At 35.2% G+C, this 18133-nt stretch overlaps 1 protein-coding gene across 3 annotated transcripts in view; it reads right to left on the bottom strand.

Moving 5' to 3' along the window:
• TUSC3 (tumor suppressor candidate 3) overlaps positions 1 to 18133 on the bottom strand; it is a 261179-nt gene that overhangs the window by 154234 nt on the left and 88812 nt on the right. For all 3 annotated transcript variants that reach the window (XM_059384047.1, XM_059384049.1, XM_059384048.1), the window contains exon 2: positions 5578 to 5747. In XM_059384047.1, the coding sequence (XP_059240030.1) occupies positions 5578 to 5747 (170 nt within the window). The remainder of the gene's footprint in view (positions 1 to 5577; positions 5748 to 18133) is intronic.

Genomic DNA, 18133 nt, shown 5'->3' with positions numbered 1-18133 from the left:
ACCTTCTTGACTAGTGAGAATGTATATATAATAACTGAATAATGGGACCCCAATAGTTTATACATACTTATTATATTTAGAGAAGGAAGGATGTTATCCAGGTAACATTCATATGTCAGTATATTTTTTCATGCTCCTTGTAAAAAATATATTTATAATTGCTAATTTTTTTCATTTATTGAGTCCAATAAGATACTAGTCTCCAACAAGTCACCAAAACTTCTATTATACATGTACCCTCCTTGATTCTACATGTATTTTCCTTCACTTGAATTTTTTTTTCCTGCATCTATTGATCCATAATTATAACCTTAGAAAAGGATATTTTGTTCCTAGGATTTTTAGTGTATGCTGGAAGAAATGAGTAACTGTGTGGTAGAATACACCTACTAGATTTAGCAATTACAGGACAATCTGATAAAGGAAGTTTGGAGTGAACACTCAGGGGAGGTGAGAATTGTACTGAATAGTCTTCATTAACAACTTCATTTGGCCAAGGAGTTTGACATTAGCATTGAGGAAGGTGAGAACTGAATTCTGAAATTTGTTAATAAACTAACTTGTAAGAAGGAAAAGCAGAATGATTTAGTGAGAGGGCTTACAGGAAGCCAATAGCTCATTCACTAGCCTTTCAGGAAAGAAAAGCAACTGGCAAATCTAGGTATGAGTCAACTCTAAAAGAAAATTTCACCTTTCATTAAAAAAGAAAGTAAAGCAGAAATATCTCACAGAGGAAAGCACTAAGATTTTTAAATTATAGCTAGGAAAAAAAATTATACCTGTGCACTTTTCAATGATTCTGTAGAATTATAAAAATTATAGCAGTACTATAAAAATGGTCAAAAATTCCAATAACACAGAAAGATTCAGGAAAATTTAATTCATCTTTTTTAAAAAAAAAAAAAAGATGGCTACTGATGATGGGTTGCCTTTCTCAATGAATCTGCATCTCCCCTTGAGGCTTAATAGAGAATAAAAGAAAATAAATATTATTTCTTTATAATAGAGAAATAAAATTTGAATAATTTTTCTTGAAAATTTTTCTTGAATCTTCTCTCTATATTCCATCATAGTTGTCACCTTAGGATCTGTTTGATCCACATGCCCACTATCATATGAAATACACTTAGTACTCCCTTGGCTCAATAATAGATCAAAGAGTACGCCTGAACCTCAATTATTTAATGACCTTCTTTGAGATTTATATTATGCTGTAGTATAAATTTGTCATCTTCATCTAATAAAGTCCAAGATATCCCTCTATCCGCTCACTTAATTTTTTCCTCTCCAAAACCATTATCATCCTGAGTAAATTCAAATACATATTTATAATCAAGATATTACCAGTGTTATAGTTCCTCAAATGTCTCTACAAAATAAACAACCATCTACATTATACTTCAGTAATTTACTTATTTAAAAAAAAAACCTTTTGTACCTACTTCCTAATTTTCAATCCCACCCTACTTTTATATAAAACCTGTTTTTCACTCTTGTGAGAATTTAGCTTTCTTATATCACATCTAATTTATTAGCTATCCCCAGCTTCCTCTGACCACCACAGCCAAATCTGAACCCAGAGTTCTATCTTTCAAATATACTCTCGCTAGCACTCTCAAATCATTTGCCTAATCTACTTCACACCATAAACCAAATATGTTAACCTCTAAGGAGAGAGTTCTTTCTCCTTCACTGCTGTGTACTGGAGAACAAAATCATTAAATTCTACAGATTCTACAAATTCTACAGAATTTGGGGATCATATTTTCAAAAGGATTCTCAAGGCTATAGTTAAACCTTCAAGTTAAACCTTCCCATTCCCACTGCTCCTCAGTGAAAGTACATGAATGAAACCTATGAGTCATGTATCTGCTTTTTACCTTCCCCTTCTCTATACTGGTTGCACACTAGAATTACGTAGAGATCTTTTTTTTTTTTTTTTTTTTTTTTAATGTCAATGCTTTGGCCCTACACCAAAACAATTAAGTCAGAATTCGAATGGGGGTGAGGGGTAGGAATTCTGGGTTTGGGATCCTTGTCTGCTTTTCACTTTTTATTTTCTTCTAAACCTTCATCTATTTTCTCTTCTCTAAAGTTATCTTAACTTTTCCTAATAACTTCCTTTTTCTCTTATAAATCTAAGACTTTTCTAAAATTTTCAAGTTTATTACAAAATAGGCTGTAAAAAATGGGTTATTTGACCTATGTGTCATTAAAAAATTAAGACTCTGTGTTCAGCAATTCATTTAACTACATAATCCATTAAGTAAAATAATACCTAATGGATACACCATTTAACAGTATGTTGAAGTTTATATCATCACAATACATACAACTTTATCTAATGGTGAAGTTACATACATACTTCAGTAATAACAGTAAGACATATTTTTAGTGGAAACGTAACTGTTACATCAAAATGCCAATTAAGGTAGTGTTTTTGTCTGAGTAGGTTTTATGGCATCCTTGAAGGTATACAGTCTTATCCAAATGTGCTAGCCCAATTATGACAACACTCTTAATGCCAACTCGAGAGCTGGCCCTGTGTAAGACAGAAGGAGAAAGCAAAATCATCTGCAATGCTGGTTTTCAAAATACTTTAAAAAAAAAAAAAAGATTTTATTTTTATTTATTTGAGAGAGAGCAAGAGAGAGAAAGCACGAGCATGGGGAGGGACAGAGGGATAATCGGACTCCCTGCTGAGCAGTGAGCCTGCTGTGGGGCTTGATCCCAGGATGGAACCAAAGGCAGACACTTAGCTGAGCCGCCCAAGTGCCCCTCAAAATAATTTTGCTTACCATCTTCTCTACCCACTTTTAGACATGCGCCCCACATACAGTCATTATCACATCTTAAGATTTTTCTAGAAAATGGTGAGACACTGGAATTCCCTTTCTGCAAACTAGTCTGAAAGAAACAATTTTTTTTCATTGACCCATGTTACTAATAACTTCAAATTCCACCAGAATTCACAATGATTTAAATCCTAAAAGTATACATATAAATATACAATGTGAAGAGTCACTATGTGGAACCACCACATAAAAAGTATTCTCAAAGAGAAAAAGCATTCAGCCAAGAGACAACCTGAACCATCCTTAGCCACTGAGGAAATGAAATATGTAATTTAAAATCATGAGGCCCAGATGGTTTCAATGAAGATTTCTATCAAATATTTAAAGAAAAATTAACATAATCTTCTAAAATTGTTTAATTTTACACAATCGCTTCTAGAAAGTAAATAAGGAAGGAAATTTCCCAGCTCATTTTATGAGGCCACTATTAGGCTAATAACAAACTAGACAAAAAGCAGTATAAAAAAATGAAAAGTACAGATACATATCTCACATGAACTTAGATACAAATTTCTAATAGACTATTATTAGTCTATTAGAAATCTGTAAATTAGTAAACAGAATCTAACAATACATAAAGAGAATAATATACCATAATCAAGTAGGATATATTCCAAAATGCAAGGCTGGTTCAATATACCAAAATCAATTACTATAAAGCACTGTATCAAGCACCTAAAAATGAAAAATCCTATCAAATCACACCAAAAAATTTGATAAAATCCAATACCCATTCAGGATCAAAACTCTTAGCAAACTAGTAGAGAGCTTCCTTAACTTGGTAAAAAAAAAAAAAAAAAAAAAAAATCTTCAAAAATCTTACAGCTAGTACCATCATTAAAGACTAAAGATTAAATACTTACTTCCAATGATGAGATTAAAATATAAAACAAAAAACTAAACCTTTAAGGAAAAAAATTAGAGAAAAACTTCAGGATATAGGGCTAGACAGAGTTCAACTAGATAAGAAAAGTAAAGCTGTAAAACAGGAACTGGTAAACTGGACTCATAAATTAAAATGTGCAAAAGATAAGTCATGAACATGGAAAGATAAGCCACAGACTAGGAGAAAATATTTGAAAACTACATGTCTGACAAAGGACTAGAATCTACAATACATAAAGAACTCTCAAAACTCAGGAAAAAATCCAATTAGAAATGGGCAAAAGACATGAACAGATAGTTTATCAAAGATGTGACATACAAATAACAAATAATCAAATGAAAAGATTAACACCATTTCCATTAGGAAAATGCAAAATAAAACCATAATGAGTTATCACTACATACCTACAAAAATGAGTAAAATAAAATAATGACAAATGCTGGTGAGGATATGGAAAATCTAGAATATTCACACTGCTAGAGGAAATGTAAAATAATACAGCTCTCTATAAAACATTTTGGCAGTTTCTTATAGGGCTAAACATACAACTACCAAACAACCCAGCTATCATGGAGAAATGAAACCTTAATTTCACAGAAAAATCTGTACCAGGATGTTCATAACAGTTGTATTCGTAATAGTCAAAAATCAGAAACAACTGAGATGCTCTATAACAGATGGATGGTTAAACAAACTGCAGTACATTCATACCATGAAATTTTACAAAGTAATAAAAAGAATGACTATTGATAAATGCGACAATTTGGATGGATTTTGAAGGAATTATGTTATTAAAAGCAAAACCCAAAAGATCATCAAGGATAGGATTCCACTCCCATCACATTACTGAAACAACACAATGGGGTACTAATTTAGGGTGTGGGAGGGGAATGGGAATGGGTGGGTGGGTGTGGCTATCAAGGGCAAGAGGAGGGTTCTTATGGTGATGGAACTGTATATCAATACCAATACCCTGCTTGTGATATTATACTGTAGTTTTGCAAGATGTTACCACTGGGGGACACTGAATAAAAGATATGTTAGATCTCTCTGTATCATTTCTTACAATTGTGAACCTACAATTATTTCAAAATCAGAAATTTGTTAAAGCATTGTTGCATACGTATTTGTGCTTACCCAAAATTTTCCTTGGTACATTCCCACTAAAAAATATTTCATTCATTTCAAATGATTTACTTCTGTAATGTAGGGAGAAATTTCTAATCACTGGAGGTTATATAAGGTAAGTGGACTTCTGTAGTGTGTCCTCTCTATTAAACTATTAAAAAAGAATATGTTTAAGGAGTAACTTCACTACCCGTAAAACATAATTAGGTGACCTATATGGCAATATCAGAACCAAATTTTATCATATATTTACCTTCATACAGGATATAAAGAAGCAAATTTGTTTCATGATTTTATCAGTATTCTATGCAATAAAAGAATTATTTTCTAAAATGCACTGATTTTGAGCTTGCTTATACTTTTTACAGATTTATATATTTGAGAGAGAGAGAGCACACTCACGAGCAGGGTGAGGAGCAGAGAGAGAGAGAAAATTTCAAGCGGACTCTGCACTGAGCACAGAGCCTGACCCAGGACACAACCTCAGGACCCATGAGATCACAACCTGAACCGAAACTGAATCAGACGCTTAACCAACTGAGCCACCCAAGCACCCCTGATTTTGAGCTTACTTTCAAATGCACATGTATAGCTGACTATATATAACCTTGAACAGCTGCTGAATTCCATTATACAGATTTACATATATGTAATAAATACATAAGCACAGGATAATAATTTGAAATTATTTTAGAATACGTAAATTACCTGCACACAGAACATTGCCGCTGAGGCTGAAGAGCAGTGAACATAACAATCATAGAATAGTTTCGAGGTGGTGCCTTTATAAATTTTCGGAATTTATCACCATTCATTCGGAAGATTGAGCGCCTGGAACTCCATTCCATCAGTTGTTCTACTTTTTCAGCTAAAAGATTCTGCAATTAAACATAGGAATTTAAATTTACACAGAGTTAACATTCTTTACTTTGTATTTCATATAAACGGAATTGCAAGAGATTACGTCTTAGCCAAAATTAATTTCTGCTACAAGTTCTTTTGGTGAACGTATTCATTATTAATTGATGTATATGCATAAAATATTTCATTTCATTCATAAGTCGAAAGACTTATAAAACAGATAACAAAAGATAAACAGACTATCCAGAAAGATGAAATAGACATGCTTTTCCCTAATCCCCCCACTAAATACAGCAAAAAAAACCCTCTGGCCATTACATAAAAAACACAGTAAGGCTCTGAGAAAGGATGCCCACTGCTTAAAAAAAAGGAAGGAAATCCCACTTGTGACAGCACGGATAAACATTGAGAATGTTATGCTGAGTGAAATAAGCCAGTCACATAAGGACAAACATGGCATGATTCCACTTGCTTGAGGTATCAAAAATAGTCAAACTCCTAGTAGTAAAGAATGGTTATTGTCAGGGATTGGGGAGGGAAACTGGATAATTGTTGCTCAATGGAAATAAAGTTCCAGTGATGGATAATGAGTAAGGTCTAGAGATCTGCTGTACAACACAGTATCTATGGTTAACAGTAGAGTATTATGACCTTTAAAATATGTTAAAAAGGACAGATCTCATGTTAAGTGTTTGTATCACAACCTATACACACATGCAAAAAAAACTAGGAAATTTTTTGAAGGTGCTGCATGTGTTTGGTACTTTATGTTAACAGAATCACAGATGTGTACATATGTCAAACTCCTTGATACATATATCAAGTGTGTTCAATGTATTGTCTATCAATTGTAATCCAAAAAAGCTTAAAAAAAAAAAAAAGGAGGAGGAGGAGAGAGAAGGAGAGGTAGGCCTCTTACCCTGGGATAAGGTAAAAGACAGTGAATTGCTCTGCACCTATCAGAGGAAGAAAAAAGATAAATCAAAAGAAATGGAAGACAGACGGAAGAGAGATGGGAGAAGGGACAGTAACTTGGTCAGAGCAGCATGCTTAGGTAGTGGTTGGAAAGAACATACAGGTAAGTGCACAATGGCAGACTGACAGTATGAAAAATAAGTATTACAGCTAATTACTGGGATAATTCTTACTTAAAAAAAATTTTACCTTAACAAAAAGGTATTAGTTGAAATTCATCCAATCTCAAAACAAATTATTTGGATTTGATTATATTTGATTTTGGGCCTTTAATTCTGACAGCAAACATAATATGAATATATTTCCATACAAAATAAAATAATACTCTTGTTAAACTGAAAGTTAAAACTTGATACTGCTCTGCTTCATCAATACACAGAAAACAGCTAAAAACTAAGCAGGACTTTTACTAAGTTTTCTTAGTTTGAATTCTGAGAAATAAAGTATTTTCCATGTCAAGCATAATTTACTAGCGTTTGTCTTATTATTTTAAAATCTTAAATTCTTTGTTTTGGGGCAAGATGTTGGAAGACTGAGGGACTCTATTTCAACTGGACCCCTACTTTAGCTGGATTTCTACCAAGCTAGTCTGAACACACATAAAATCAGCCTGAGATTTAAGATGATAGATATGGATCTCTATGGGGACAGAGGATCTTCAATCTAGACCTACAAAGGAGAGTTATGATTGTGTGGACAGATATTGGAGCATAAACAGAATGGGGGAGGAGGCCACAAGAAACTACCTATTGGAAAGTAAAATAATACACCCAGTGCAAAAACGTCCTGAACCTGGGGACCAGTGATAGCCTACAGAAGAATGGTGGAGGAATGGGAAGCGGCAGAGAACAGCACTAGAACAGAATCCAGGAACTTCAGGGACAAACCGACGGGACTAGGATGGCTGCTTGTGTGGACCTGTGCCTGTGGACCTGGGGGACTGGCCGTCGTTGCCGCTACCACAGCCCCTGCCTAAACCGCAGCCCACACCTCCCCAAACTGGGATCACGTGCAGTTGTGGAGACAAAAGGGGCAGAGACAAGCAGGTCCTGGGTCGACTGCTAAGAGGATCGATAGGGACATGCACTGCCTGTGGGAGGCTTGTGTTCTGGAAGATTCAGAAAGGAGCAAACTGTGGCTTCTCTCCTCTGGGGCAAAGGTCTGGGCATGGACATTATCCTTTGCCCTGACCCTCTGGAAAGGTGCAAAAAGAGGTCAGAGAACAAAAGCCACCAGAAAACAAAAGCCAAAAAACCTGTTTCCATGGAGCCCAGCCTCTTGGTGAGGGCAGGGCAACTCCACTAAACAGGAGTGCCTGAAAAACAATTCAGCAGGTCCCTCCCCTAGAAGATAAGCTGGAAGAACAAGAGGACAACAACCCAAGGGTCCCTAGAAAACTGTAAAACCCCAACACCAGGGTAAAATAGCACCCTGATCTCTTGGTATTGCCTCATGGCCTATGTATGTCTTAGATACAACATTTTTTAAGTTTTATCATGGTTCTTCTGTTTTTCTCTTTCTACCTACTGAGCATTTCAACTAGATGTTAATACAACATATTCCATAGTAACTTTTTAACTTCTACTGTTTCACACTAATTTTTCTCGTTTTCATACAGATACAGATACACATACACATACACATACATATATAGAAATATATGTATATAGATATACAGATATAGATAGAAGCTTCAATATAGTCCTTTTTTCCCTATTCAATATTATACACACACACACACACATTAATTTCCCTGTAACTCTGGGAAAAAGTGTTTTCACAAAGAGAACAAAATATGCCTTGGAAGAACTGAAACACCCTACCTCACCGACATTAAGAGATTAGAGCCACCCCTCCACTCACTCCCTCTTTTTTCTTTATTTTGTCTTTTTCCTTTTTTTTTTTTTTTTATAAATATTGTAAATTTTGATTCTTGGGTTTCATTTTGGCTGGGTTTTCTTGGTGGTGGCTTCCGATCACTCTGAATTTTCCCAAGGAACACCTTGCCTGCATTGTGGTTGGTATTTTCAACTCTGTACATTCCCTGAAACACCCCTCAACAAATGACTAGGTTGGGTGAGGAACTCCCAACAAAGAAAAGAACCAGAGACAATGGTCTCTCCCGCAGACCTAATGGATATGGATATAAGCAAGATGTCAAAAATAGACTTCAAGGTAACAGTTATAAAGACAATAGCTAGGCTGGAGAAAACCATTAATGGCAACATAGATTCTCTAAAAGCAGAAATGAGAGCTAAGCAGGCAGAACTTAAAAATGCTATGAATGAATGCAATCTAAACTAGATACTCTAACAGGTAAGATAACCAAGGCAGAAAAACGAATTAGTGATCTAGAGGACAAACTGATAGAAAAGAAGGAATAGGAGGAGGCCTGGAACAAACACCTTAAAATCGATGAAAACACAATGGGAGAAATAAATGATGCCACGAAATGTTCCATTGTCAGAATTATTGGGATCCCCGAGGGGATAGAGATAAAGGAAGGACTAGAAGATATATTTGAGCAAACAGTAGCTGAGAACTTCCCTAATCTGGGGAATGAAGCAAGCATTCATGTCCTAGAGGCAGAAAGGACCCATCCCAAGATCAAAGAGAACAAACCAATGCCCCAGCATGCAACAATAAAACTCACAAATCTTAGAACTAAGGAAACCATGTTAACGGCAGTTAAGGGGAACAGATTCCTTACATACAGGGGGAGGAACATCAGAATAATGTCATACCTGTCCACAGAGACCTGGCAAGCCAGAAAGGGCTGACAAGACATATTTAGGGTACTAAATGGAATATTATGCAGCCAACAATTCTTACCCAGCAAGGCTGTCATTCAGAACAGATAGAGAGACAAGGAGCTTCTAGGACTGGCAGAAACTGAAAGACTATGTGAGCCCTGCAAGAAACATTAAGGGGGGGAGTTCTATAAAAGGAGAAAGACCCCAAGAGGGATACAGAACAGAAATTTACAGAGATCTATAGAAACAAGGGCTTCACAGGCAACATGACAGTAAAATTATATCTTTCAATAATCACTGTCAATGTAAATGGCTTACAGGCTCCCATGAAATGGCACAGAGTTGCAGACTGGATAAAAAGACAGGATCGACTCATACTCTGTCTACAAGAGACTCATTTTGCACCTAAAGATACATCCAGACTGAAAGTGAAGGGATGGAGCACTATTATTCATTCCAACGACCTCAAAAGAAAGCTAGGGTAGCAATTCTCATAATCAGACAAATTAGATTTTAAGCTAGACTGTAGTTAGAGATAGAGAAGGGTACTATATCATGCTAAAACGGTCTATCCAACAAGAGATCTAACTGTAATTTAAATATCTATTTATGTAAATATCTATGCCCCCAAAATGGGAGCAGCCAACTAAAGAAGCCAAATGTTAAAAAAAAAAGAGACATATTGATGATAATACATTAATAGTAGGAGACCTCAACACTCCACCCTCAGCAGTAGACAAATCATCTAAGCAGAAAACCAACAAAGAAACAAGAGCTTAGATTAACATACTGGACCAGATGAACCTTATAGATATATACAGAACATTCCACCCTAAAACAAAAAAATACTCATTCTTCTCGAGTGCACATGGAATGTTCTCCAGAATAGACCACATACTGGTCACAAATCAGGTCTCAACTGATACAAGGCTGAGATTATTCCCTGCATATTCTCAGACCACAGTGCTTTCAAATTTTTTTCACAAGAAAAAAATTTGGATTAAATTCAAACACTTGGAAGCTAAAGACAATCAACCAGGAAGTCAAAGAAGAACTGATACAATTCATAGAAACCAATGAAAATGAAAACACATCAGTCCAAAACCTATGGGATATTGCAAAGGCAGTCCTAAGGGGTAAAAAATAACCATCCAAGCTTCACTCAAAAAAAAAAAAAAAAAGAGAAAGATCCCTAATTCACCAACTAACTTTATACCTTAAAGAACTGGAGGGGGTAAAAAATGAAGCCTAAGCCACACTCCAGAAGAGAAATAATTAAGATTAGAGAAGAGATCAATGAATGAGAAACCAGAAATACAGTAAAGCAGATCAATAAAATTAGAAGCGGGTTCTTTGAAAGAATCAGTAAGATCAATAAACCACCAGCCAGACTTATCCAAAAGAAAAAAAAGAAAAACCCAAATTAATAAAATTATGAATGAAAGGGGAGAGATCAAGACTAACACCAAGGAAATAGAAACAATTATCAGAAATTATCATCAACAGCTATATGCCAATAAATTGAGTAACCTGGAAGAAATGGATGCCTTCCTGGAAACCTATAAACTACCAAGAGTGAAACCGGAAGAAACTGACAACCTGAATAGACCAGTAACGAGACTGAAGCCATGATCAAAAACCTCCTCTCAGAAAACAAAGTTGCAGGACCTGATGGATTCTACCAAATATTCAAATAAATAATACCTATTCTCTTGAAGCTGTTTCAAAAAATAGAAACAGAAGGAAAACTTCCAGACTCATTCTATGATGCCAGCACTACCTTGATCTCCCAAACCAGGCAAAGAACCCCGCAAAAAGGAGAATTTCAGACCAATATCCCTGAAGAATACGGATGCCAAAATCCTCAACAAGATCCTAGCTAAGAGGATCCAACAGTACATTAAACAAAGATTATCCACCATAACCAGCTGGAATTTATCTTGGGATACAAAGGTGGTTCAACATCACAAATCAATCAATGTGATAGAATACATTAATAAGAAGAGAGAGAAGAACCATATTGTCCTCTCAATTGACGCAGAAAAGCATTTGACAAAAAAACAGTATCCTTTCCTGATTAAAACTCTTCAGAGTATAGGGATATAGGGAATATTCCTCAATTTCATAAAAATCATGTATGAAAAGCCCACAACGAATATCATTCTCAATGGGGAAAAGCTGACAGCCTTTCCCCAAGATCAGGAACACAACAAGGATACACACTCTTGCTACTATTGTTCAACATACTACTGGAAATCCTAGCAACATCAATAAGATAATAAAAAGAAATAAAATGTATTCAAGATGGCAAAGAAGTCAAACTCTCTCTCTTTACAGATGACATAATACTTTATTCAGAAAACCCAAAAGACTCCATTGCCAAATTACTAGAACTCATACAGCAATTCAGTAATGTGGCAGGATACAAAATCAATGTACAGAAATCAGTTGCTTTCCTATACACTAACATGTAACTGTAGAGAGAGAAATTAGGGAACTGATTCCACTTACAATAGCACCAAAAACTGTTAAGATACCTTGGAATAAACCTAATCAAAGAGGTGAAGGATCTATACTCTAGAAACTACAGAACACTTATGAAAGAAGTTGAAGAAGACAGAAAAAGATAAAAAAACATTCCATGCTCATGGATCAGAAGAATAAACATTGTTAAAATGTCTACACTACCCAGAGAAAACTATACTTTCAACACCATCCTGACCAAAAAACGAATGGCATCTTTCAAAGTGATGGAACAAAGAACCCTAAAATTTGTATGGAACCAGAAAAGACCCTGAATCATCAAGGAAAATGTTGAAAAAGAGAAAGCAAGCAAGCTGGGGGCATCACTTGCCTGATTCAAGCTATATTACAAGGCTGTTATCACCAAGACAGTATGGTATTGGCACCAAAACAGACACATAGGGGCGCCTGGGTGGCTCAATGGGTTAAGCTGCTGCCTTCGGCTCAGGTCATGATCTCAGGGTCCTGGGATCGAGTCCCGCATTGGGCTCTCTGCTCAGCAGGGAGCCTGCTTCCCTCTCTCTTTCTGCCTGCCTCTCCCTCTACTTGTGATCTCTCTCTCTCTCTGTCAAATAAATAAATAAATAAATCTTAAAAAAAAAAAAAAAAAAAAGACACATAGATCAATGTAACAGAATAAAGAGCCCAGATATAGACTCGAAACATGGTCAACTAATCTTTGACAAAGCTGGAAAAAATATCCAATGGAAAAAAGACAGCCTCTTCAACAAATGGTGTTGGGAAAATTGGACAGCTATATATTGAAAAATGAAACTCAAACATTTGCTTACATGATACACACACACACACAAAAAAAACTCTAAATGGATGAAAGACCTCAATGTGAGATCAGAATCCAAAGTTCTAGAGGAGAATGTAGGCAGTAACCTCTCTGACATCTGACAGAGCAATTTCTTTCACACAAGTCTCCAACAGCAAAGGAAACAAGCGAAAATGAACTTTTGGGACTTCATCAAGATAAAAAGCTTGTGCACAGTAAAGAAAACTGTCAACAAAACAAAGACGCAACCCAGGGAATGAGAGAAGACATCTGCAAATGACACTACAGTAAGGGGTTGGTATCCAAGATCTATAAAGAACTTCTCAAACTCAATACCCCCCCCCAAAAAACCCCAAAATAATCAAGTCAAAAAATGGGCAGAAGACAAGAACAGACACTTCTCCAAGAAAGACATGAATGGCTAACAGACACATGAAAAAATATTCATCATCATTAGTCATCAGGGAAATTCAAATCAAAACCACACTGAAATACCACCTTACACTTGTTTGAATGACAAAAACTGACAAGGTAAGAAACAACAAATGTTGGAGAGGTTGTGGAAAAAGGGGAGCCTTCTTAACACTGTTGGAATGTAAGTTGGTGCAGCCACTTTGGAAAACAGTGTGGAGCTTCCTCAAAGAGTTAAAAGTAGAGCTACCCTATGAGCCAGCAATTACACTACTGGGTATTTACCCCAAAGATACAGATGTAGTGAAAGGAAGGGCCACATACACTCCAATGTCCACAGCAGCAATGTCCACAACAGCCAAACTGTGGAAAGAGCGGAGATGCCCTTCAACAGACAAATGGATAAAGATGTGGTCCACTTACACAATGGGATTTTACTCAGCCATCAGAAAGGATGCATACCCAACTTTTGCATCAACATGGATACAACTGAAGGAGATTATACTGAATGAAATAAGTCAAGCAGAGAGAGTCAATTATCCATATGGTATCCCTTATTTGTGGAACATAAGGAATAGCATGGAAGATATTAGAAGAAAGAAGGGAAAAATGAAGATGGGGAATCGGAGGGGGAGATGACCATGAGAGACTATGGACTCCAGGAAACAAACTGAGGGTTTTGGGGTGGGGGGGTGATAGGTGAGCCTGGTGATGGGTATTAAGGAGGACACATACAGCATAGAGCAATGGGTGTTATATGCAAACAATGAATCATGGAACACTACATTAAAAACTCATGATGTGGGGCGCCTGGGTGGCTCAGTGGATTAAGCCGTTGCCTTCGGCTCGGGTCGTGATCGCAAGGTCCTGGGATCGAGTCCCGCATCGGGCTCTCTGCTCAGCAGGGAGCCTGCTTCTCTCTCTCTCTCTCTCTGGCTGCCTCTCTGTCTACTTGTGATTTCTCTCTGTCAAATAAATAAATAGATAAATAAATCTTTAAAAAAAAAAAAAAACACCTCATGATGCACTGTACAGCAACTAATATAACAAGAAATAATAAAATAAATATAAATAAAATCTTCAGTTGTTTACCCTAACACTCATTAGTCGATTCAGTATCTATAAAATCTTCTGAAATAATTTTAAAATAATAAAATATATACTATATAAATATTCTATTTATAGTAAGGACTGTGACCCTCTATGTAGAGACAGAACCTCCAGACTGGAAATGGAGCAAGATAATAACACAGTAAAAAAGGTAGAAGGGAACTGCTCTGAAAAACAGCTACTTATATAGAAGTTCCTAGGGTATTTTAGTACACTTTCCTCATTAAATAAAAACATACACTTTCCTTTTAAAACTCTGTATTTCTAAAGTAACCCTACTCTATTTGTTCTTGTTTTTTAAAAAATCACATCTTTACATCAATATGTATCTTTCAAGGCATTAAATAACTATGAAAGGCAGAGGATTTTGCTATACTTCTATTTTTTGAGTTACCAAGGAAGCAAAACAATTTTGTGGATGCTGGCAAAACCAAGAATCTTGAGTCAGAAATAAGACTTCTTTGCTCTAACAAGGCTTATTTTCTTCTAGCTTTACTTACATTACTGAATAATTAACAAAGTATGATTAATCAAGTATAATTGACCCAAAAATAAGATATTTAAATTATATAACATGATGACTGGATATACATATACATTGTGAAAGGATTCCCTCCATCTAGTTAATTATCACATCCATCACCTCACATAGAATACTTTTTTTCTTTCTTGTATGTGTGTGTGAACATTTAAGTTCTGCTCTCTTAGCAAATTTCAACTATACAGTACAGGGTTATTAACCACATTCACCATATTATACACTAGATCCTCAGAGCTTATTTATCTTACATCTAAAAGTCTGTACCCTCTTACCAACCTTTCCTTGCCCCACTTCCATCACCACCTTGTATGTGCCCCAACCCCTGGCACCCACTCTTCTATTATGTGTTTCTATTATTTAGAATGGTTTTTTAAACTCAACACATAAATGATTCCATTTTATACACACATACATCACATTTTCCTAATCCATTCTCATGATACAACAGGCACCATGAACTCTATGTTATCACCCAAGTCCCAAGGGGCTGGTGTGGAATAACTCAGATGAATGGTTCTCAAGCAGTAATTTAGGTCACAGCTGAAGAACTCAAAGGTTATAAAAATCCAAACTTCTAAAGGTACTGCTAGCAAACCTGCCCACCTTCTGTTCAAGAAGGAAAACATTATCTTTATTATCCTCAAAAGGATATAAATCTGTCCTGACACTTAGGAAGAAATCTAAATTAAAGTCTCAATTCACTATCTTTCAAGGCTGTTCATACAACAATATCCTTAAAAAAAAAAAAAAAAAAAGTCCAGATAATGCCCGTGATGAGACATGCACAAACATGACAGGTCCATGGGGATTTGTCACCCAAAACCATCAATCAATACATTTTTAATCACATAATTTGAAAACATAATCTGAAAAAATTAAATAAATAAAAGACCAAGTCAAACACTTAATATGAGTTGTTTACTGACTTTTTAGGAGTTAAAAACCTAGTTCTGCTACATATGCCTCAGAGTATGGAAATAAATTTCAACTTGTCAACAATAAACTATGCTCTGAATGGTGGATATGGATGGCTGATCTAATAGTCTCACAACTGGATTCTGCTACACCACAATTAGCTAAGAAAAACTAATCCATATATTCTAGAATATCTTCTATCAAGATCACATAGTTAAAAAAATAAAAATCTTTTTAATGCTTCCATTCATGCTAGATCCAGCACTGACTTTGAGACTCTACAACTTGACAACCATTGCACTACAAGTTTCAGGTACAGAGTCACGCTCAACATCAATGTCAAAATATAACTTCCACACAATCATGCCTTGAAAAAGGTAAAATTCCAATTATATGTAGTTTTCCCACTACAAATAATCTGGAAAATATTTTTTAAAAAAGAAAATACCCATCAGTCCCATCAGTGTACATCAGCCTGACAGACTACAGTTAACCCTTGAACAGTACAGGTTTTAAACTGCATGGGTCCACCTATAAATAGGATTTTTCAATAAATATATGGGAAATTAGGGGGGATGTGAGACAATCTGGCAAACTTGCAAAATGAGTAGCTTAGAAATACTGAAAAAATTAATTAAAAAGATGTATTATTGTGAGAATGCAGTATGGAATACAAACAACATACAAAATAAGTGTTAATTGGCTGTTAATTGACCAGTTAATTGACTGGAAGCCTTACGTATGACATCATTAGTCAGTTAACACATACTTTGTAAGCTGTTTGTATTCTGTACAGTACTTACGTTTTGGGGACTCAAAAATTGTGCTTGGATTTTCAACTGTGTGGGGGTTGGGACCCTTAATTTCTGTGTTGTTCAAGGGACAACTCTATCTGTATTTTTGTTCTTACTGTGCTTGAAAGCATGGTATGGATGTGATACGCTAATGCTACCTACAATGTGCTCATGTATTTGAGTGAGTTTCACTACACCTTCACCAGATTAGGATATACATTCTCGATCATATCCTCTCTCACTACTAACTCAGTAAGTAAAATGGTTTCTCATTGCTTTAATTTGCACTATTATTTTCTGGAAAAACTGAACAATTTGCCAAATCCCACATACCAGTTCTATGTTTTTTACTAGTTATCTCATATCCTTTCTGTTTTATCTACTCACAAATGTGATTTATTATATAGAAGAGATTTAGATATATGTAATAAGACCCTTTCTATACTAACAAATTAAAATAGCACTAGGATAAGATTTTATCACTTCTAAATTATCTTCTTTTTGCTTACAGGGTGAACATAGAGAAAATAAGAAAAGTAATGTTTTAAAACTATCTACTTGATTATATCTTGTGAATTATTTTTGTTTAAAAAGTCTCAATTTATTATATGAAAAAATTATTCTTTAAAATCTGAAAAAACAAACCTATGCTCTGGAGCCATAATGATTAACAAATCATGGTGCCATTAAGAAGCCTCCCTCCTATTCTAATATCCTAACTGCTTGATTAATCAAACAAGTTTCTCTCCTAATATAATTATTCAAACAAAACACCAATAAAATCCACTGGTAAAATTTTCCCATGCATGTTAAGTACCAAACCACTTTTAATATTTTTTACCAAAATGTTAAGCATGAGGGGGTGACTGAAGTATTGTCTCTGATGACTGTGGCGACAGAACCACAACTATGCTTTTGTCAAAACCCAAAGAAATATACAATATAAAAATGAATTTTAAGTAATTATTTTTTAAAAAAATCAACCAGGATTGGGAAAGGAGATTGTAATATAAACCTTAAAAAATAAAGCTAACTGTATTATAAACCAATAATATACACATAACTTTGGAAAAGAGTATTTGACTGGGTGTATATACACACAAACACATATATACACACATACATACATAAAAAATACAGACTTCTATATATATATATATATAGATATGGACCAGTATGAATGCATGGATTAGTGTGTATATACACAGTGTGTATATATGTATATATATATTAGTGTATATGTGTATATATATATATATATATATATATATATATATATGTTTCTAAATATCATTCTCCATTAAGAAGAACCAGGGTTTCTTGGAGTAGCAGTTGATTAAAAGGCTGAGACAGAGAAAATCAACATGAGACCAGAAAGTAAAGAAGTGCTCAAGAAAGGCATGTCAAAGGGCACAGGAACCAATTGGAAAAAGCTCCCAATAACTAAAGCTGAAAAATGTAAGCAACAAAAAAATGACAAGAGTATTGAATTCTAAACCACTAATACAAAAAGTCCATGAGTCCATACTTGCATATATAAATAACTGAATGAATCAACAAATGGGAGAAAGGGATTGCTCTTCCTTAGAGAAGAATTCCA

Source organism: Mustela nigripes, chromosome 18, assembly GCF_022355385.1.
Source record: "Mustela nigripes isolate SB6536 chromosome 18, MUSNIG.SB6536, whole genome shotgun sequence".
NCBI classification, from domain to species: Eukaryota; Metazoa; Chordata; class Mammalia; order Carnivora; family Mustelidae; genus Mustela; species Mustela nigripes.
The sequence above is the reverse complement of the archived record's forward strand: the minus strand, read 5'-3'. Positions and strand labels throughout refer to the sequence as shown.